Raw genomic sequence first — 23,570 nt, forward strand, 5'->3', positions numbered from 1 at the left:
AATACGACTACCGTGAAGGTTATTTTGAAAAAAAAAAATGTTTAAAATAAGAAAAAAAGGGTATGAACGAGAATTACAAAAGCATGGTGTTTTTCTTCTAATAAGCAGAAAATTAAAATTTATTTCTCAAAATTTCCAGGAAAAAAAAAAGAGCTCCCACATAAGATAAAAATAAAAATAAAGATTTAGAACTAATGCAAAGTTATTTCAAAAATATAAACTAGATAGAATAAATAGGAGTTTCAAAATAGAATTAAACTTGAAAGAACAACAGACTTAAAATGTGAATTCCTACCAAATTAGGAACTCCAATTGAAATAACTAGATATCTAATCTCCATGAAAACAAGAAGCAAAACTGAATAGACATAATTCAATAAATTCTAGATAAATATAGAACAATGTAGTAATGCATGACTCAAACATTAAACATAGAGAGTATATTTTACACATTTGCCTTTTACAAGATTGCTTCAATCAAGATTATAAGGAACCAACTCCAAGCAACATAGCAATTTCAAAATCTGGCCCTGCTTTAGTCGTTAGGAATAAATATGAGTGTTCTTGCCTTTATAAACACTTGCAAGGCCAATGCTACTCAATTATGCCCTATTGGACTTCCTTTGAATGGTAAAGAGGATATCAAACAAGCATCCACTTGTACAGCAACTGTTCAATAGTTTAGCCAAGCTTTCTGCATCAAACTTAATCAGGGTATGCTGCTGTCTTGGCCTTTGGTTTCATTGAACCATTTTCAGATGGGTTGGAACCTCCCCATTTTTCCAAGCGATCGCTCGACATTTCAGCCTGCAAATCGAGAAATAAATCACCATTTTTTCAGGTTTTGGAGGAAGAAACTCCATAAGGAACATCAACACATGATAGAAATAAGCCGGAAAAATATCAACAAAAGAAAAGAGAAATGTTGTGGAAGAATGTATACCTCCTTGTCCCAATCACAACGGTAGGTGATGATACCCAAAATCAAGGTCTGCACTCCTGTTCCGCCGATCATTCCCGCCCATATTCCCTTTTTTAATTAGAATAAGTTAGATGCATAAATATCTACTCGAAAAAAATGCTAGTCATATAGTCAAATAACACGTAGAGCATACTCACTATGTTGGGTTTGGTGATAGCTAAATCACCATACCCTATTTTTTTCTAAAGATTAGGGTATTATGGAAAATAGAATTGATTTTCTTGATAAGCAAAAAAGTAATATCTTTATAAGAGAGTGATCGAGGACATAATACCCATCTTTTGAGGGTCACCCCTTTGGGGGTTATGGGAATGGATCTCTAATATAGAGATGGATATCCAATATGGAGATGGGTCTTCAAGAGAGAGAGACATGGCCTCTAAGAGAGAAGCGGTTTTCCCATTAGTTTTGGGTAGGTTAACTTCCACTTCTAAAGACAGAAAATCTTTATGTTGCTCTCGAGGTTAGAGGATGTTGATCGACGGTGTTACTCAGTCGAGAGAACAGGTTTAAAATAGAAGATCGTAATGGTCGTTTATCGATGTTTAGAGATAGGCATTATCTCTTGTAACCCAAAACTATAATCTTCATTGTGATAGTAGATTTCTAGTTGCCGAGGCTATGGATATAGCCCTATAAGGTGAACCACGCAAATCTTGTATTATTATGGTGTGCCTTTTTTATTTTTTCTTTATTTCTCGTACTCAATTTATAGTTGTATTCATCTACTTCGCATTTAACCACTCATACACACGATCTTGGGTGGGATCCCGGTGTTTGGGACTCCTGATTCCACAACTTAGGGGTTCGCGAGATCCCTAAACACTAAGGAGCATACTATCTTACTCCCTTGAGCAAAAGACCAACCTTGGAAGAGTTCTACATGAAATTTTGTTAGACACCTGAGAATCAACACATGATTATTTTTGAAACATAAAAATAGATTTTGGGTTCTTGCACTTCAATGTGACCATCCACATTGTCTTTGGTCAATCTTTTAAATGTTAATTCTACATGGTGTGTATTTATTTTTTTTATTTTTTTATTAGGTTCTTGCACTTCAATGTGACCATCCAAATTTAGTTTTTAAAATTGTTAGGTTGAAGAGTTTACATCACCCTTATGGTTTGAGATCCTAAAAAGAGTTCTAAATTAGATTTTACCTGAGGGAGTAAAGGAAGTGTTCCATGGAGAGCATAAACTTTTTTGACAAATAAAATAGCTTAAGTAACCAGACACGATCATGCATTGCTATCATGAAACATGCGCATATTGGAATGGCAACTTTATAAAGTTGGAAATTACCAGTAACAAATACCCGAAAATCGACCATGTTTTAGAGAGAAATAAAAAAACTGATGAGAAATATACAAAAAGATATCACAGATGTGGGAGTTTGAGTCCTCCACCATGTACCAGCATAGTACGGAACAGAAAAACCCACGAAATGGCTCTCTCTCTTTATAAAAAGCTTATTTATTTATTCAACTAAAAATCCCTCCTACAATATAAGACGTCCTCTTTTTAAAAGTTCTAAGAAAAACATCCTCCTTTTCCTAACTTGTTAAAGGATAAATATTTAATTATGAAATATAAGCTTCATTTTACCTTTTGTCTCTTTAGGATACATGTCACCCCTTATCACTAGTATCTAAAGACAACTTACACGTTTTATTCTAAAGACAAGCTTCTATACCCTATTAAAGATAAACATTTACAACACTAATCTTTCTACAAGATAACAATGACCTAAGGGAGTTTCTATTCTAAAACCAGCCTTCTCAAAGGAAAAACCCACATCAACAAAAACGTAATACGGCCTTATCTTTCTTTAAAAATTTGAATTTTATTATCTAAAACTAAAAATTTTCTAGCTTTCTAAAAAAAAACAAATTCACTAAAACCAAAATAAATATAATTCTTATAAACTAACACAAAAACTACCCACATCTTTAAAAATAAAATCAAAAATAAAAAAATTATAATTTTTAACTACCAGATCTTGATCTGCATCATTATTATCCCTTGACTGGAAAAAACTTGCCCTTGAGTTTTAAAATGTACTAAGATGAAATTTGTATTAGTCTCGCAACCATCTTCGACCTAAATATTATAAACACGATCTTGAGACCTATGAGTTACTGCACTAATCAAAACACAATGATTGTGCAACGCAATGTTGAAACCCTCGAGGAATCGATCATTGTATAACTATAGGATTTGTTTTTGCTCAGCCTTATAACATACTAAGGGAGCATCTTCGAGATGAGCACTTTCGATAACTGAAGTAACTTAGTTCATCTTCTTTTCGTCCAGTATTTCTATAGTCGTGATCTCCTCTGGGTTTGTGTCGATATCTTGCTTAACTATTAATTGATTCGTGAAAAAATTAGATATCCTTACTACCTCAAGGTGAATTTCTCTCATTTCATCTTGTTCTTCATCAAATATAGGACCTTCATAAAAAATAGGGTCATAAATGACATTAATGAATGATAATTCCAATTGAAGATCCAAACCAACTTGTTCTTCACCTTCAACTAAATCTTTATCAAATTTATGTAGATCACTCTCTCGACCATGAGGCTCCAGAAAAGAGGGTGTAAATTATTATCCTTAATAGGGTGTAGAAGATTATCTTTAGAATAAAATGTTTAAGATGTCTTGGAAACTATTGATAAATGGGGGATATGTATCGTAAAAAGATAGAAGGTAAAAGAAAGCACATCTTCCATAATTGAATATTTATCTTTCTAGCAAGTTAGGAAAAGTAAGATATTCCTTTAGAAATTTTAGAAAGAGGATATCTCATATTGTAAGAGGGATTTTCGGTCACATAAAGAAATAAGGTTTTGTAGAGAGAGAAAGAGTCGTTTGTAGTTTTTTTTTTCCGTACTCTGGTGGTGCATGGTAAAGGACTCGGACTCCCACGTTTGTGCCTTCTTTTTACATATTTTTTCTCAGTTTTCAACTTACCAGCAACAACCACCAAAAAATCCAATGCGTTTTATAGATAAAAATAAAAAAACTAAGAAAAAATATGCAAGAAGGAATCATAAATGTGGGAGTCCGTGTCCTCCGCCACCCACATCCAGAGTACAATAAAGAAAAACCCACAAAAGGATTCTCTCTCTTTCTCTTTCCAAAAAACCTATTTCATTTTTTCAACTGAAAATTGCTCTTATAGTATAAGGCATCTCCTTTGTAAAAGTTCTAAAAAAAATGTCGAACTCTTCCTAACTTGCTAAAAGATAAAGATTCAATTATGAAAGATGTGTTTCATTTTACCACCTATCTCTTTAAAATACATGTCCCCTATATCATCAATAGCTTCTAAGATATCTTAAACGTTCTATTTTAAAACTAATATTCTATACCCTATTAAAAATAAGCATTTACACCACTTGTTTTTGTACAAAATAACATTGAACTAAGGGACTCTCTATTCCAAGACAAGCCTTCTCAACGAAAAAATCCAACTCAACAAAAACATAAAATTGCCTTATCTCTCTTAGAAAATTCTAACTCTATTATCTAAAACTAAATATTTTCTAGTTTTCTAAAAGAAAATCAAAGATTCCCTAATACTAAAATAAATAGAATTTCTAATTACTAACCCAAAAATCTACCCACATGTTTAAAAATAAAATCAACAAAAAAAAAATTAAAATTTTGTAACAACCAGATCTTGATCTGCATCATTCTCTCCAAGTAGATAAAAGTTGTCCTCGAGTTTTAAAATATGTTAAGATAAACTTTGTATTAGTCCCGCAACGTTCTTCAACCTGAATATTATAAACACGATTTCGGGACCTGTGAGTTGCTACACTAATCAAAACACAATGATTATACAATGAAGCTCTAAAACCCTCGACTGTATTTCCATAGAATTTCTTTTATCTCAACCCTACAACATACTAAAGGAGCATCTTCAAGATGAGCACTTTCCATAACTGAACTAACTTCAGTTACCGATTCTCCTTTGAGTCCATCCTTTTTTTTGTCAAGCATTTTCATTGGCGTAATCTCCTTTGGGTTTGCATCGATATCTTGCTATCCATCTGTTGATTGATGAGAAATATAGGACCTTCATAAAAAAATAGGGTCATAGACATCAATGAATGATAATTCCAACTGAAGATCCAAACTGACTTGTTCTTCACCCTCAACTGGATTTTCACCAAGTTTAGGTCGAGTTTTGCATTAAGTGTTGTGTAAGCTCCTCTACTTATCTTCTCAAATTTTGATCTCTATATTTAGGAGGTCTCAATCTCGTTGGATGAGATCATTCTCGATACCTAGTCATAGATCATGTCCACGAGCTATGATGCCTACCGATGGACACCACAATCCATAAGAATCAAGTGACACTCTGATACGACCTCACTCAGCAGGAAATAATGATACATATCAAGTTCTAGTTGTTACAAAATTTTAATTTTATTTTTACTGATTTTATTTTTAGAGATATAGGTCGATTATTTTGTTAGCTTTTAGAATTTACATTTATTTTGGTTTTAGGAATCTTTTATTTTTTTTTATAAAAGTAAAAAATTTTTAGTTTTAGCTAGCCGAGTGCGAATTTTTTAAAAAAGATATGGTCATTTTATGGTTCGGTTGAGTTAGATTTTTTTCATTGGGAAGGCTTATCTTGGAATAGAGTGTCCCCTAGTTCAATGTTATATTGTAGAAAGATAAGTGGTGTAAATTCTTATCTTTAATAGGGTGTAGAAGATTATCTTTAGAGTAAAACATTGAAGTTGTCTTAGAAGCTATTTATAAAGGGGGGCATGTACTGTAAAGAGATAGAGGTAAAAGGAAGCTTATATATATATCATATGATTGAATCTTTATCTCTTAGTAAGTTGGGAAGAGGAGGACGTTTTTTTTTTTTTTAAACTTCTAAAAAGAAAAAGTTTCATATTGTTAGAGGGATTTTTGGTTGAATAAAGAAATATTTTTTAGAGAGAGAGAGAGCCCTTTTATGGGTATTTCTCTTTTGTACTTTAGTGCTATGTGGAGGAGCACTCAGATTCCCATTTTTTAATTTTCTCTCTAAAACGTGGTGAATTTTTTAGTGTTTGTCGTCCGAAAGTTAAAACTACGAATTTTTTGGTGTTTGTTGTCCGGAAGTTAAAACTAAGAAAAAATGTGCAAGATGAAAGCATGGACATGGGAGTCGGAGCACTCCACCATACACCACCAAAGTACGGAAAAGAAAAAGCCACAAAAGGGCTTTCTCTCTCTCTCTCCAAAAAAACTATTTCTTTAATAAAAAAAAATCCCTCTTACAATTATGAAAGATAAGCTTTTTTTTAGTCAATAAAAAATCCCTCTTTCAAGTATGGAAAGAAAAATCCCTCTTGTTAAACATATTACTCTTCCTAACTTACTAAAAGATAAAGATTCAATTATGAAAGATAAGCTTTTTTTACCTCCTATCTCTTTAGGATACATGTCCCACATTATCAATAGCTCCTAAGTCATGTCGTTATATTCTAAAGATAATCTTCTACACGTATTTTAAGATAAACAATTACACCACTTATCTTTCTAGAAGATAATATTGAACTAACGGACTCTATCCAAAGACGAGCCTAACTAAAAGACCCAACTCAAAAAAAACATAAAACGGCTTAATCTTTTCTAAAAAATTCAAAATCTCTATCTAAAACTAAAAATTTTGTAGTTTTATAAAAGCAAAAAACGATTCACTAAAACTAAAAGCAATATAAGTCCTAAAAACTAACGCCAAATCTACCTAGAAGTCCAAAAATAAGAGCAACAAAATTAAAATTTTGTAACAACTAGATCTTGATCTGCATCATCCCCTAGTCGGAGAAAACTCGAACTCAAATTTTAGCATTAAGATGAAATTTGTATTAATCCCACAACTTTTTTCAAACCAAATATTATAAACACGATCCTGAGACCTATGAGTTACTACATTAATTAAAACACAAGGATTATGCATTGAAACGTTAACACCCACGAGGAATCGGTCATTGTAAATCCATAAAAATTATTTATTCTATACCCTACAACCTATTAAGGGAGCATCTTCGAGAGGAGCGCTTTTGATAATCAAACTAACTTCAGCTACTGATTCTCCTTTAAATCCATCTTTTTTTGGGTCAAGTATTTCTACAGGCCTATTCTCCTCTAAGTTTAAGCCGATATCTTGCTTATCCATCTTTTGATTGAAGAGAAATTTAGATATCCTAACTGCCTCAAGGCTAATTTCTCTCTTTTCATCTTTTTTTCATCAAATATACGATCTTTATAAAAAATGGGGCCATAAATGACAACAATAAACGATAATTCCAAATGAAGATCCAAACCTACTTGTTCTGCACCTTCAACTGGATCATCATCAAATTTAGTTAGATCACTCTCCTGACCATGAGGCTCCAAACGCAGAACATGCGCATATACCCAAGTCTCAAAAACATCATTGAACTCACTATTGTCATCATAGTGTGTCAATGTTGAGTTTTAAGCTAAACGTTAGGTTAGCGCCTGTACTTGCTTTTTCAAATTTTTTATCTCAATATCTCGGATGTTTCATTCTTATTGGATGAGCTCATTCCCAATACCCCGTCATAGACCATGTCCATGAGTCATGATGTCTATTGACGAACAACCACTATACATAAGAATCGACTAATGCTCAGATACTACCTGACACAACTAGAAATAATGATGCACGTCAAGTTCTGGTTGTTAAAAAATTTTAATTTTATTTTTGTTGATTTTGTTTTTAGAAATATTGGTAGATTTTTTTACTAGTTTTTAGCAATTATATTTAATTTAATTTTAAGGAATCATTTATTATTTTTATAAAACTAGAAAATTTTTAGTTTTTATAAAACTAGAAAATAAGGTCATTTTAGGTTTTTGTTGACTTGTTTTTTTTTTGTTGGAAATTGTCTTAGAAAAGTGAGTCCCTTAGTTCGATGTTATCTTGAACAAAGACAAGTGTTGTATATGCATATCTTTAATAGGGTGTAGAGGATTTTCTTTAGAATAGAACGTTTTAAGATGTTTTAGAAGCTATTGATAAAAGGAGACATGTATCTTGAAAATAGAATGTAAAATGAAGCTTATATCTTTTATAGTTGAATCTTTATCTTTTAGCAAGTTAGAAAAAATATGACTTCATTTTTTAGAACTTTTAAAAAGAAGACTTCCCATACTGTGGTGTGGCGTGGTCGAGGACACGGACTCCCACATTCGTGCTTTCTTCTTGAATATTTCTTTTTGGTTTATTATTTTTCTTTCTAAAACATGGTGGATTTTCTCATGGGTTTGGCGAAAAATCAAAAAATGAGAAGAAATATGCAAGAAAAAAGCTTGTATGTAGGAGTTTGAGTCCTCCACCGCACCACCATGAGTACAGGAAAGAAAAACCCACAAAAGGGTTCTCTCACTTTCTCTCTCTCTAGAAAAAACTTATTTCTTTACTCAATCAAAAAACCCTCTTACAGTATGAGATGTCATCTATTTAAAAGTCCAAAAAAAATGTCCTATTCCTAACTTGCTAAAAAGAAAAAAATTCAATTATAAAAGATAAATATTTTTTTACTTCTTATATCTTTAGGATACGTGTCTCCCTTTACCAATAACTTCTAAGATAATGTTTTTTTCCAAAGATAATATTCTAGATGCTATTAAAGATAAGCATTTATACCATTTATCTTTGTATAAGATTACATTGAACTAAAAAACTCTCTATTCCAAGACCAGCCTTCCCAACGAAAAAAACCCAACTCAATTAAAACATAAAACTGTCTTATTTTTACTAAAAAATTCGAACTCTATTATTTGAAATAAAAAAATTTCTGGTTTTCTAAAAAAAGAAAAGATTCCCTAAAACTAAAATAAATATAGTTCTTAAAAGCTAACCCAAAAATCTACCCACATTTCTAAAAATAAAATCAATAAATATAAAATTAAAATTTTGTAACAACCAAATCTTAATATGCATCACAACTACAATAAACAATAAATTATATAAGTGAAAAACTAAGGATTGGTGCTCGAAGAACCATCATAGTGCCCGCACGTCCATCAAATATATCAAATAACCAATAAGTGCATGGGAAGCCAAATGAATTGGACATGATAAATCTGTCCCAATAAAATAATTGTTTTTTTTTTTATATCTGTTTGTAGCTTACCCAAACCACTTAAGTATAATAGTTCTTCATAGACCAACTTTCAATGAGTTATCCAAAATGAGTTTGACATGATCAACCCCTTTTTTTATGTATATAAATCTCGAGGTCGAGATAAGCGATTTGAGGGCTTTCCAGCATAAGAACAACTTTTTTTAGGATGTTTTTTTACTTGTACAGCATTAAAAAGTTGGCACCATATACAACTTTTTCCAATAACTAATGCTCAATAACTTCTAAGTTTATGAGCCACGAACATGTCTAAAAGTTTGTACACCTCAGGTAGAAGCAATGAACTACCAATAAGTGCATGGGAAGCCAAATGAGTTTGACATGATCAATCCCCTTTTTTATGTATATAAATCTAGAAGATAAACGATTTGAGGGTTTTTCAGCATAAGAATAGCTTTCTTTATTGCGTTATTTTTTACTTGTTCAGTATAAAGAAGTTGGCACCTTATATAATTTTTTCCAATAATTAATGCTCAATAACTTCTAAGTTTATGAGCCACCTGCATGTCTAAAAGTTTGTACAAGTAGAAGCAATGTACTACAAATAAGTGCATGGAAAGCCAAATGAGTTTGACATGATCAATCCTTTTTTTTTTTTATGTATATAAATCTCGAAGTCGAGATGAACAATTTGAGGGTTTTCCAGCATAAGAACAACCTTCTTTAGTACCTTTTTGTTTTACTTTTATAGTATAAAGAAGTTGGCACCTTATTTAACTTTTTCCAATAATTAATGCTCAATAACTTCTAAGTTTTTGAGCCACTTGCATGTCTAAACGTTTGCACACCTCAGGTAGAAGCAATGTACTACAAATAATTGTAAGTGGAATGCTCAATTACTTCTAGTTTTATATGCCACCTACTAAAAGTTTGTACATCTGAGGTAGAACCAATTTACGACAAATAATTGTTCAGTGAAAAGTTTGTACATCTGAGGTAGAACCAATTTACGACAAGTAATTGTTCAGTGAAATGCTCAATAGCTTCTATGTTTATGTGCCACCTGCATTTCAGTTTTTTCCCATGCACAAGAGAAGTCTCTCTAAAATTTGATCCTCGTGTTACTGCATAGTATCGCGTGCCTTTACGTTGCATATCACTTGAATTTGCTTTCATTTTAGCACGTTCGATTCCCGTGAAACATGAAAAAATTCTCTTATATGGTAAGATGTAAGAATATTTTACATCAATCAGTTGTCAATTGGTAGGAATATTTTTACATCAATTAGTTGTTAATTGGTATAAAAAAATGCATTAAAACTAATTGGTATAAAAATATTCCCACACTTGATCGCATGCGAGAATTTTTTATGCGACAATATTTTTTAGAAAACATTTTCACGTGAACCAAACTTGCCATTATGTGCTTTAGTTTTAGTGGGACAAATCCCCATTTGAATTTGTTGGTCCAAAGTTGTGTAGACTTTGAACAAGAACACAGACCTTCCAAAAGAAGAAGGAAACAAGTGACTGACTTGACGCACCTAAATCAAAACCATAGAGACCTAAATATATTGGCAAGTGAGAGAGGTGCAATTCTCATTACCCACCAAATTCTAATATTCCCAATTAAGGCTTTTAATTTTTTTTCTTTTTTTTTTTCTTTTTAGATTTCCTTTCTGTTGTGTCGAAGACGTTGGATAACCAGACAGATACAACCGTTATTAGAAAAAAGAGTTGAAAAACCAGGGGATTTACGCTATTATGGGTTCCCTGATACCAGATCACTAACCAATTGATTTCGAGACAAATTGGCGATTCCGGCTCGGCTAGACAATTTTTAACACACTCTTATCAATACGTACCAAAACTCCACGCTTGAATACCCAACCGAGGAGAACACCAATTGGAACGCCGATCAAATAATAGCACCCTATGTTGATGTAAGCCACGAGCGCTTGCCATCCCGATCCAACGGCCACCCCTAATAAACCAAAAAAAATGGATGAAAATAATCAATTTACAGATAAAGAAGAATTCATGTATCTATTATTAAAACAGAAAGGAATTCCAACCCATGTCTCAAATTTTAGGGTTCTTGTTGATGAGTAACTAGAAATAATTTGAATAGAATTTTATTGAATGTATGGGTCATAGAAAGAAACAATGGTAAAACTAGTTTGTTCAAGAACAAATATTCAATGGTTCCCCTGTTCTCCCTCATGCAAACATGCCATAGCACTACATTCTACAACTTCAGTTCAAGATTATGGAGGGAAAATGTCACTTTTTTCCCTTTTTTATTTAAATGTTTTCTTGTTTTGTAATTTGTCCATTTATTAACTATTACCTATCACATTTTCTTTTGTACTACTTCGAATGGAAACCCAAAATCAAGAAAATATCATATAATTGTGAAAAACTTTCAAGCCAGACCTAGAATATCAATTGCTTGATATTTCAGTCACTTATCAAAACATATATTCGATATGAATTATTCTAACTCATGATTATGTGTCTTTTGATAGAAATTATGTGATTAAATGAAAAGAAATAATTGAAAAAAATTGTTCATGTCTCAGGTACTTCAGATAAAATTCATCTAAACATTACAGAGTAAATATATCAGAAGAGAAATTGTGACAATCTATGCCACAGTGGCCCGAATACACATCCAATAATCAAAGTAAACAAAAATGTCGTAAGCTAATCACGCAAAACATACCAGAGAGAATGGGCTGGACGCTATTAAGCATGATAGTGAATCCCAACAGTACTGCCAATTTGGAGGCTGCTTCCAAGACCACGGTGCTACTTGTGAAGATGAGCGCGAACTTAGTATTGAAGACCATGATGAGAACACAAAATATTAGGCCAAACACCAATGAAGTTGTCACCGACACGATCGTAGCGAACCGGGCACCTTTACCGTTTCCTGCTCCCAGCTCGTTTGCCACCCTCACTCTGCGTTAGTATCAAGAATTATCTGGCTAACTACATTAAGAGGGGAACCGTACTATTGATTATACTCTTGCTTTATGGGAGCTTGATTTTCCTTTTTATTTTTAAATATCCATATTTGATATGACTGTCTATGGTTTTAAAAATAGATGATGCAAAAGCCCGACCAAGATTGGATTCGGTTCGAGGATGAGGAATTGGCCCAATTCTAACTGAAACGTATTTCTTTCCTTCTATGATATGTTTGTTTTGATATTTTGAATCATCACACATGTTGTGGGTAGTTTAGATGCTCTGTTCAATGTTTTTTCCCTTCATTTTATTCTTTATTTTTTAAAAATTTTGGCTCGATCACCCGCTTCAGGGAATTGGATTGCCCGATTCAGGTGATCCAAATTGGCACAGAGGAGGGCAATCTACACAAACAGTCATTCCAGATTGGTTAATTGAAGGGCCAATGTACATAAACAAATTTGGTACGATCCCGATTTCATTTCGTAGTTTAATTTTATATGGATTGATATGAAATTTTGCAGGTGTGTAACACAGTTAGGAGCAATTAAATAATTCAAAAAATGAATCAAAACACCCCCGAGTTCTTCAATCAATTTATTGTTTTGAAAATTATAACTTTTTGTCACACTGGTCACATAGTACCAATACATAATCAATGAAAATTAGTGGGTTATGAGCTTCTTTGTAGAAAAGCTTCTTTGGTAAATTGATTCGAGTGAGGGCACTTACATATTTAATATTTTTGTCGTAAATATTGACAAGGAAAAAGAGTATTTATGATAACAAATTGCAAAATAATGTAAACATAATGTAGACAGTTCAAAGGATGCACAACAATGGCTGAGATTTCATAATGCTATATCCAATACCTAAAATTTAATTTTATTTTTCATATCTTATTTTTTATTTTTTCTTTTAAGTATTACATCTACGTGAAATTTGGGAACCAAGTTCTTTTACATAAGGTGAGCTAAGTAAAAATAATAAAAATATTTCTAAAATATATTTGTGTCAATACATTTTTGCTCAAAATAATTTATTATCATTATTATTTAATTCTCATAAAAATAAAGCTAAAACCCAAATTTCCTATAAATATAATTTTTAAATTAAAAGTAAAAAAGAATAATTTCTAGTCTTTGAATGAGGATAAGTTTTAATCTGAACTATTAGAAGATACTTGTTTACTTTCAATGTTAACTCCCCACCCCATGATGTAGATGATGCACGTAAACAAATTATACTCAACTGTTCAGAAAGATAAAATATTACATACCCCATAAGAGTGTGTAGATGGTGCACATATAAGCATTTTATATTCCTAACTGTTAAAAAAGAATAAAAAATATGTCAGTGTATGGAATACTTGGATATACATTGAAAGATTTATGCAAATAACAAGTGATGAGTTGCTGCTAAGGTTTTTATGGCCAAGAATTTACAGGTGAAACTTGAAAAAATGTAGCTATTTAACATTTTACTTATAGGAAAAGAGCCTGGTTTTAATTAGTTAGTATTTGATGATTTGCAATGTTACATCCTAGATTCAATTTTTATCAAGGGTAGAGGCTCTCTCCCCACTAACTCACCCAAAAAACTAAATATAATAATAATAATAATAAGTTTACCTACTTTTCTACTACAACTTAACGTTAATGGACATAACCATGAGTTAGAAGAGTTTATATGCTTCTTGAGAAATGAATAGAGTACTCATATAGGGCGTCAACTTTTACCACAAAAGTATATGGCCCACATAAATTATCCATAGGAAAAGTTGTTTGGATGTGAGAAATTCCTTCAATTCATCGTGGATGTTAGAAATCCTCCGATTCATCATTTCAACCTCAAAGTTTATGGATATTAAAAAAAATTAAAGTCCTAAAAACAGTGTATCTTGTTGCGCATTATCTAAAATATTATTTCTCAGGATTTTCAAGTGTTCGTATATTAGGATTGTCTACAAAGAGACCATTTATCTTTTGTACATAGAGATCATAATCATTTTTGTCCTTTAAATTTCAAAATAGATAGTTTGGGGTGAGTCATGAAATATGAGAATTCTTTTTTTTGGATCTTTGTGTCTATTAAATGACACTCTTACAATCACTAATTTTGAAATTTAGGAGGCAATAATGATTGTGGCCTCTATGTGTAAAAGATAAATGATCTCTTTATAGGCCATCCCTACTATCTTTGCTCAATATTGTACCATTTACAAAGCTTCAGATTCTATATAATTAAATTTTCAAGCTGTCATACAGAGCTTCCAGCACGAGGATTATATAATACCAATAGGTTTCAAAGATATATGTTACACTTTGATTCTTTAAGGTTGACACATCTTTTGGATAAATAGGTGAATTTTTCAATAGTTGATATTTTAAGTGTGGTTTGATGAGTTCCATATCTTACATCAGGAATAATTTCTCGATCACAGAAACTTGATAAACGTTAGATTGCAGGGAGTTTTGTTTAACACATGATAGATGACTTTAGTGCACCTTTAGTATGCATAAAAGTATTTCTGCATGAAAAAACTTTTTTATATTATTAGGTGTAGGAGCTTCTACACATGAATTTGCTGTCAATTGGTGTGAAGAACTGTATGTTGGGACCAATTAGTAAAAAACACGTCTCACACCTAATCATAAAAAAGTGTTTTTTCACATATTTATGGAAATATTTGGGAAATGTACCAAGCGTGCCCTCAGAGTGGGACATTTGCACACATACATGCACATCTTAGTGCGTATTATACACGTACAACGTGTACCAGTGTATCGAGACTGGACTCGGCTACGTACTCTAAAGTTGTGTGACCAACCACGGTATGGTAAAGAATAAAAATAATAAAAATAAAAGTTATATTATACAAGTTTTTGTGTACATGATTTAATACATTTTTAATAGATTTGGCAAAGGCCAGTGTTTTTTTATCATAATAACATTTTTATAGTTTTTTCTTTTTAAAAAAATATATTTATCCTAGAAAATAAATTGGTTTTTTCTAATCCATATTTTCCCTACTTTTTTCCTTGTTTTAACTTTTTAAAAATGTTTTAAGTTTGAATTTACTTTAATATTATTTTTTATTTTTATAATTTTTAACTTTTTTCTATATTTTCATTGACTCGCCTGGGCTGGGGTGGGGGGAAGGAGCTCAATGACCGAGACGAGTTTATGTATAGTGACGCGTAAAACACATATCATGCAAATTAAACTTACCCTGTAGCAGCGAAGAAGGCCAAGGGAATCATCATCTCCCAGCTGTTGATATTCGTGCTGTAAAATCAATGATGAACGGTAGTAAGCATTTGAACGGTAGGTTGCAAAAGAACAAAACAATTATGGCAATAACAAAGCTTTCCAGGAGCATAAACATACTGTACACGTGGAAAAGAAAATTCGCTTCAGAGGATTTTTACATATTATTTTTTTGGAAAGAGTTATATAGAGCCAAGGCTCTAAACAATCAAATTAGAGCTCACCTCGAAATTTTAACTGAAAGAGGTTGTTTTAATGCCCAAATATCGTCAAGTTGATCATCTCGACCTCAAGATGCATAGACATGTAAAGAAAAATGGATTTCAAGTTTTGGAAGTAGTACATCTTGTAATACATTTTTTAACAGTCAGTTTTTAAGATTTTCACGTTTTCATATATTTTCTTAATCTACACCATTTTTTAAGCTTTAAATTTTATAATTAGATATGAAAATATATTTTAAGGCTATCACAAAGATTTATTGAAACCACATTGCTTGACACTATTTGATGGTGCGCTTTATTTTGATTGTTTAGAGCCTTGGTTCTATACAAACCACGCCTTTTTTATTTTATTTTTATCCACCTCCAATACACAAGAATTATTTTCTTTTTGAGAGAAAGCACCGTATGATTATTTTGAAAAAGAATAAAATTTTGAGATTATCAAAGCTTAGATCTCACCCACCTAAAACCTCCACTCCTCGACACATTATGTTCTATATTACTCTTCGGACCTTATCTTTTCCGCACCCAAGGAATGCCATTTGAAAAGTTATGTTGTTAAGATTAGCAACTAGGAGACGTCAACCACCAAAATTTAGGGCCTAAAACTACTCCTTAATCGAGTAATGAACATGATTGTTATTATTGATTGGACTGACCATCGAATTGGTGAGGGATATAGTTTAGTCAAAATCAGTTTGACTACCAGCCTGGTTTAATAGAAATTTAAAACTACTAAGAAAAATATAAATAACAGTTAAAAATATAAAATATATCAAAAAAGAAAAATGTTTATATAAGGTTATAATCTTATATTGTAGATGTAATGTGCATCTTACATTTCAGTAGAAAAAAGTGTTCAAAAGTTATAAAACTTTTTTATTGATCATTTGGACCTTGAGATGTATGTTACAAAGGAAAAAAAAGATTTTCGAGTTCTAAAAATAGTTTATTGTGTAATAAGTTATCTGAACTGTCTATTTTAAGATTTTGAAGTGTTCATAGATTTGTTAAATCTCCACCTACTTAGTAATTTTAAATTTGGAAAAAGATGTTGTGCGCCCAGGTGCGTACTGCTATAGTAAACACACGGTCCACGTTGAATCCGGGCCGATCTGACGATCACGAATGTCCAATATTGTTTCTATTTTATTTTTTTTACAAATCAAAATCACTTGTAATTTTAGGTACGTGTTATTAAAAAATAGGCGAATCTACGAAAAATATCGAAAAACAATTTTACATGAAATAAATTGACCAAAATACCTCCAAAATATTTCGGGGGTATTTTTTCCAATTATTTTTTCATGAATTATTTTTTCTATATTTTTATTAGATGCGCCTTGATGAGAAGAATACACGTTTAAAATTTCAAATGATTTAGATTTGTAGAAAAAAAAATTAAAATTCAAACACTATAAGACATCCGTGAGTGTTAGATCGGCCACAGAATGGCTCAGATTCCATCAGAGCCATTCGCGTACGGGCATAACACAGCGACTCCCTTTAAATTTCAGAACCAACATTGTACATAGATTTTCAAGCAATCATAAGGTTCCCCACACTAAAACTATATCTTCCACAAAAATCATGTAACATACTTAAGTAAAAGGGGCACCTTATACAAATTTCAACCACAAGGCAAAAAAAAAAGTTTGCCCATTTTATTTAGCAGATTAAACTATTTGAAACTGGACTATAGATCGGCTAAAACTCCTCAAATACTAATTTGACATACTTTTGATCGAACTAAATTTTTAATTTGGACAAGCAGGTCTAGAGCTGATACATATATTGAACATTATGCTTGAACTATGAAAATGAAGGAAACAGAGACCACATGGTGTGATGTAAGAGAACAATTATATTAAATTAAAGTACTAAACCACTAACCGACAAAGATTTTGAAGTTTAAGAGAAAAAGCCGACAGAAAGAAGACAAAAGGTTACTATAAAGTAATGATAAATTAAGTTTGAGTTGAATTTACCAAATGGAAAGGGCATCCACTGCAACCTCTGCGTTCTCTAGATTTCCGGTCAAAAGAATCAATATTCTATAGTACCAATTCTCCAAGCTGTTCATGCATTATCAGAAACAGTAAAATAATGATTATTTAATGAAAGAAAATGACGATTAGTAGAGAGAACAAGTATTAAAATATTGACGGTTCATAATCATAAACAGAAAAACTAGATAGCTTATTGAAGAGGAAGGTGAGATATTTGGACACGTAAGTTTAATAATCATTTACGTAAAAAAGAAAGATTTATTAGAGAGGAGAGAGTGGGAAGAATAGGAAAAGATAAAGGTCTCGGCAATCATACGACAAAAGGTTGTGGTCGTTGCAATCATATGAGGAGAGGTAGATTATTTAAAGCACTAGTTTAAAAAATGGATTGGGAATCCCAAAACTTTTTCTTGATGGATGAATCGGTATTTTTTTTGATTGAAAGTCGGTTGATTCGGTGGGATTCTAATATAAAAAAAATTTAAATAAATTATTAAAAATCATTAAAAATGTTGTTTTTTATGAATCAAAAAAAAAAATGAGAGTACTACATTAATAACTTTTAATTTTTTACATTAATATGTCAATATTGAGATGTTATTTTCTTGTATGAACTATTGTTAATCACTGTATCAAAATAATTTAAAATATTAAAAAACAGTTCTATATTATACTATTAAAAAATAATTTTTCATATTAAGTGAATTAGTATCACATGAAATATTTATAGTTTTCTTTACTTGTATGAGATTATCAAAACTTAACTAACTATAATAATATACATTGAATATAAATAAATTAATACATATAAAGATAGTTTTCTTATAGCTCAAAATATGAAGTTGTAATCATGTTTTAATGAAAATAAAAAGTAAATAAATAAATTTGTGCATGCATGAATTATTGTTATTTACCTAAAAAAAATTTATTTTTACAAACTTAATATATTTCATTATTTATCTCAAAATTTATGCTTCTACCCACACTATTTAATCACCCTTAGACCCCCCCCCCCATTTCTAAAAGAAATTAAGAGTGATGGATTATGTAATTTTATTATTTGGAAAAATATGTGAATATTGAGACATTGTTTCTTTGTCTAGATGTCTGTATGATATTAATTATAATATATTATTAAAAATAATTTACCATACAAATAAGAATAAATTTAAAATTTGTCATATAATATCATCTAATTTTTTAAAAATTTATTTATAGCTATAATAAAAATAATACATTATATGATTTATAATATAAATAAATAAACAAATAAAATACAAGATTTGGTTATCAATGTATAATTATTAATTATAATATTATAATAAACATGATTCAAAAAACAAAAGTGTGACCCTTACAAATAAATAAATATACAAGAATACAAAATTTAGAAACTTAAATTTGTAATTACATTATAATAAAATTAGACAAATAAATAAATATCATACTTGCAATGTGAGATAATTGATAATGCCACTTTAAAATAGATTTTAAATTGGTTTGGGCTAATGTTAAGTTTTTTCTCTTAAAATATCTCATAAACTTGTAATATTTTTAATGATCAATAAAGTTATATATATATATATATATATATATATATATATATATATATATATATATATATATATATATCTTTTTTTTTTTGTGTTTCTTTTTTTTTTTGATATGAAGGCAGGCACAACGCAGCCATGTGTTTCCGGGGCATAAAAAGACAAGGACTAATATTGACGTCATTGGAATTTTTCCCGGGCATAGAAAGACAAGGATAATCATTAGGGCATAACAAACAAGGACTGATAGTGAAGATCCATTCTGTAGGCAGGAATTTTTCCGGATCATAAAAACAAGGATTGATAGTGACGTCAGGAGCTGTAGGGCATAAAAGACAAGGACTGATTGAAAGATCATTAGGTAGGCGATCAGCATTGGAAATTTTTAATAAAAAAATATAACCGCCTGAACCATCCGGATTATTAATTAAACGGTGTCTCCGAGATCTGGTTCAGATCGCCCGATTCAAACGGTGTCTCCAAGATCCAATCTGGATCGCCTGATTCTAGATAAAATCGATGATTTTTTAAACACCGATTTAAAGAGAAAAACAAAAGAGCACTAAGATTTTACGTAGGGACCCTAAAATTTTAGATAAGATATGAAATGCTATGTATTGGAAATTATACAAAAAAAAAAAAGTTCGGTTAACTTACTTCGTTTTTTTTTTTCTTTTGAAACTAGAATTTGCTGACCAAAGAGCGATTAAAAAAAAAAACAACCGGTTGACCGACATTCTTTGTAATTTCTACTTATAAACAGAGTATTTTGTATTTTACTTAAAATTTTAAGATCTGTGTGTAAGTAACAGTTAACATTATTGAAAAAAAAAAAAAAAAAAAAAAAAAAAAAGAGGGAAATGATACGGAGGATTATTTATAGAGTGGAAGAGCTGTAAGATTATTGAAATAAGAAACCTACAAAATATAAGGACAAAGAGATAGTAAAAGAAACATGATACCATCCATAAAATTACGAGAAAGAAGAAAGCCCTACACCATGATGATAAACTAGTAAATGATAAAAAAGCAGAGATTACTACAGTATCATTCCTAACGAAAAGAGAAAAAAGCAGAAGAGAGAGGGAGGGAGGAATATTAGAGACATAGGAGAAAGCAAGCAGAGAGAGGGAACATACGGACCAGAGCATGATCCCTGAGGCTGAAGAAAGCTTAAGAAACTCCCAGAGGCCCGAGAAGGCCTCCCTTGAGAACCCTGTCCATGTCTGGGGGCACCAACCGCAGCAAGCATATGCAAACTGACCGATCACCGGCACCCACCACGCAAAATTCAGGGTCCAGGCCGCCCCTACGAGCCCGAGCTTCAGCCCGGAAATCAGTCCCCAACTCAGCCCAACATGTAGCAGCAATGAACCGACGGCTATCCACGCAATTATCATATTCCTCAACTGGCTTTGGAGGAATCTTTGAAGAGGAAAGAGGAAAACAAAGGCAAAGTGTTGGGGGATAAACCATATCGACACAGAGCCAGCGAGCTCCGCGATCTCGGCTGTTTGGCCTGTGAGCTTAAGGATCGGGGTGGCGAAGATGTACATCGGGAGGAGGAGTAGGGCGCATATGAATAGGACGATCCACGATCGCTGCATGTACACTCCGAGCATGTGGTACTTGCGTGCGCCAAATGCCTGGCCGCACAGCGTCTCTAGTGCGCTCGCCATGCCCAGCTACGATTTAATCACCCAATGCAGTTAGATGAGAATGAAATAAACCAGAGGGATTATTCAGGCATTGAGAGAGAACTGAGAGAGATTTCTAAAGAGGAGAGATAAGAAAAATGCGGAAAGATAGAAGAACAGATACCAAAAAAAATAAAACAAGAGATGGGCAGGTTATCATCATCATCCGAGCCTTATTTTAACTATTTAATGTTATTTCACACTGAGCTAAGGTCTAATACCCTCAAAATATAAATCTTTGTATCTCTTGTCGTTACTTTTATAGATAGAAGCAATAGGAAGAAATAATCTAAATTAGAATACGGCCATTGATAGAGTAGAATGGCCAAAGAGGATTTATTTCGCCAACCCTAAATTGTTGAGTTCTGATAATAGAAAATGATACTCTTCTTACTTTGGAGTTCGGATAATAGAAAATGATAATCTCTTTTTACTTCCATCATGTCGATCTAGGCTTCTCCTTTCCTCCCTTCTGTGGAATAGATAAGAGAGAGAAAGAAGAGAGAGAGAGAGAGGGACTCGATGAAATTACCAAGAGGCCAAAGTTGAAGCCAACGATGACAGTGCTGGCAATGGAGATTGCAGCGAGCTCTAGGTCCCCCAAATGACCTGCAAAAACCAGCGTGATAACATTCATTCCATACATAGAAAACCTACTAAGTATGGCAGGCCCTACAATCTGCCATAGCTTCTTTGACTCCTCCCACACCCTCTCCACCAAACCACCTCTCTCTCTCTCTCTCTCTAACAGACCCACCTTCTCCTCACCAATCTCCGCCATCTCTCTCTCTAAATGCAAAATCAAAGAACAAGAGGAGCGGTAAAATGATTGCTGCCTTCCTCTTCTCCTCCTCCGCCCTCTCTCTCTCTCGCTCCACAAATGAGGTGCTGAGAATTGGCCTCTTTTATTCACACCTGCACGACTCTTTTTCTCTATCAATTTGAAAGGGGTCGTGATCATAGTTAGCAAGTCCGAGGATTTTCAATAAATCCGTTTACTTTAAAATCCGGAAAAAATCTTTTTTATTTCAAAAAGTTGGATGAAAAAATCGGATAAAAAATATAGATCGGCAAAAATATTTCATATAAAGATATCGCCAATATATCGGACTAGGCTAAAAAAATTGGAGTAAAAAAATCGGATAAGTTAATACTTCACACCAAAAAAAAAATACACAATATAAATTTTCACATTAAGTAATTTAACAAAGATCACAACTACTTAAACAAAAACAAAAAAATGTACACAATATAAACTTTCACATTAAATACTTCAACAAATATCAAATTTACTTAAATATCAACATACCCAAAAAAAGGCACAATCTTTTTTTACAAATATCAAATCTATAAAATATCAACATACCCAATATACACCATATAAATCTTCACATTGAATACTTCAACAAATATCAAATCTACGTGAATATCACCATACCCAAAAAAAAAAAAAAAAAGCACAATTAAATATCAACAAATATCAAATATACTTAAATATCAACATACCCAAAATCTACTTTAAAAGCCCAAATCTACATAAATACTTTAGCAAATATCAATATACCCAAAAAAAATACACAATTTTTTTTTTTTTTATGATTAAATGCTTTAACTATGGTTAAGTCACTTATAACTATGGTTAATATAAAGGTTACTTTGTACTTTATATAATTGTTTTCATTGAAAACCGCTTCTTCAAAACCATTTGTGAGCTTGGAGAGTTTTGGGAAAAAGATGGAACGAGGCTTTAGAAGACCCGAGAACAGAAGAAACTCGATAGAACTCTCTTCTCCCCCTAATCTCATTGATAAGGAAGCTCGATAGAATGGGGTATGCTTCTTCAAAATTGCGGAGGGGGTTTTGCTTTATGAGTTTGGAAAAAGCTCAAAATTGGGGATGGGGGTTTTATCTGTTAGCGAGAGAAAATCAAATGGGGTTCTTGGGGGTGGCGGTTTTCAGGAGCATGAAGATTATGAAATTTGCAGGAACATGAATATTAGGTTTGTTGATGGAAATAATACGTTTTTTCAGGAACATGAAGATTATGAAATTTGCAGGAACATGGGTTTTCTTTGTTAGGATTTTATTTGTTATGGAAATAATACGTTTTTTTAGAAATTACATATATCAGGAAATTTTTTTTTCTTTTTTTAAAAAAATACATATAAAAATGCGTTTTTTTAGGCCCTTTTAATTCGTTCTCCAAAAAAATGCGTTTTTAACGTTTTAATGAAAAAACATTATTTTTTGACGACCGTTTCAAAAACACGTCGTTTTAAACGTTTTTTAAAAAAAAACACCGAATTTTTAAAAAATCGACAATTAATCGCCGATTTGTTAACTATGGTCGTAATGGGAGCTGACTCTCTCTCTTTTATCTCTCTATCACTAAAAAGGAGGCAGGGAGTTTGTTTTTTATTTTTATTTTTATTTTTTTGAAAAAACTACAAAAGTCCTTCCTTGACCCAACTTTGTTTATAAACTACTTCCAACCAATTTTTTATCACAACTTATACCCCAAAACAAATTTTTTTAGAAAATATCTTCCAGTAAAAAATAATAGTTTTTATGACCAAAATGCCCTCTCTCTCTCCTAACACCGACTACTAAACATTTCTCAAAACATGCAAAAAGATGGTATGGCAGTATAAACAAGCGGTTCAACAATATCCCAAAGCGATCTGGCAATAGGCTCTTGCAGTCTGGCACTGCCAAAGAGCAGTCCGACAATAGCCCC

The 23,570-nt window shown here is 31.9% G+C and overlaps 1 protein-coding gene across 2 annotated transcripts; it reads right to left on the reverse strand.

The window, feature by feature from the left end:
* Positions 1 to 395: 395 nt before the first annotated feature.
* LOC18423266 (protein DETOXIFICATION 27) lies at positions 396 to 21,762 on the reverse strand. 2 transcript variants are annotated; one of them, XM_020673188.2, is made up of 9 exons: positions 21,591 to 21,762; positions 21,366 to 21,442; positions 20,280 to 20,821; positions 17,566 to 17,652; positions 15,315 to 15,371; positions 11,836 to 12,074; positions 10,976 to 11,094; positions 943 to 1,029; positions 396 to 806 (listed from the first exon to the last, which is right to left on the reverse strand). In XM_020673188.2, the coding sequence occupies exons 3-9, from the start codon at positions 20,813 to 20,815 to the stop codon at positions 705 to 707; spliced, it is 1,227 nt and encodes a 408-aa protein (XP_020528847.1). In that variant the 5' UTR covers positions 20,816 to 20,821; positions 21,366 to 21,442; positions 21,591 to 21,762; the 3' UTR covers positions 396 to 704. The 2 variants fall into 2 exon arrangements, with proteins under 2 accessions (XP_020528847.1, XP_006827931.2); XM_006827868.4 differs by having other exon boundaries at positions 21,366 to 21,762.
* Positions 21,763 to 23,570: the final 1,808 nt, after the last annotated feature.

The sequence above is a fragment of the Amborella trichopoda genome, chromosome 4, assembly GCF_054954075.1.
Source record: "Amborella trichopoda isolate Santa Cruz 75 chromosome 4, AtrichopodaSantaCruz75HAP2 v2.0, whole genome shotgun sequence".
NCBI lineage: Eukaryota > Viridiplantae > Streptophyta > Magnoliopsida > Amborellales > Amborellaceae > Amborella > Amborella trichopoda.

Excerpts from the sequence above, each read along its gene's own strand:
- LOC18423266 (XM_006827868.4), bottom strand. The coding sequence starts at position 21,614 with ATGGCGGAGATTGGTGAGGAGAAGGTGGGTCTGTTAGAGAGAGAGAGA. Across the intron at positions 20,822-21,365 it reads GCTTCAACTTTGGCCTCTTG|CTGGGCATGGCGAGCGCACT; the intron begins GTAATTTCATCG and ends ATTAAATCGTAG. Across the intron at positions 1,030-10,975 it reads TATTCAAGCGTGGAGTTTTG|GGAATATGGGCGGGAATGAT; the intron begins GTACGTATTGAT and ends TAATTAAAAAAG.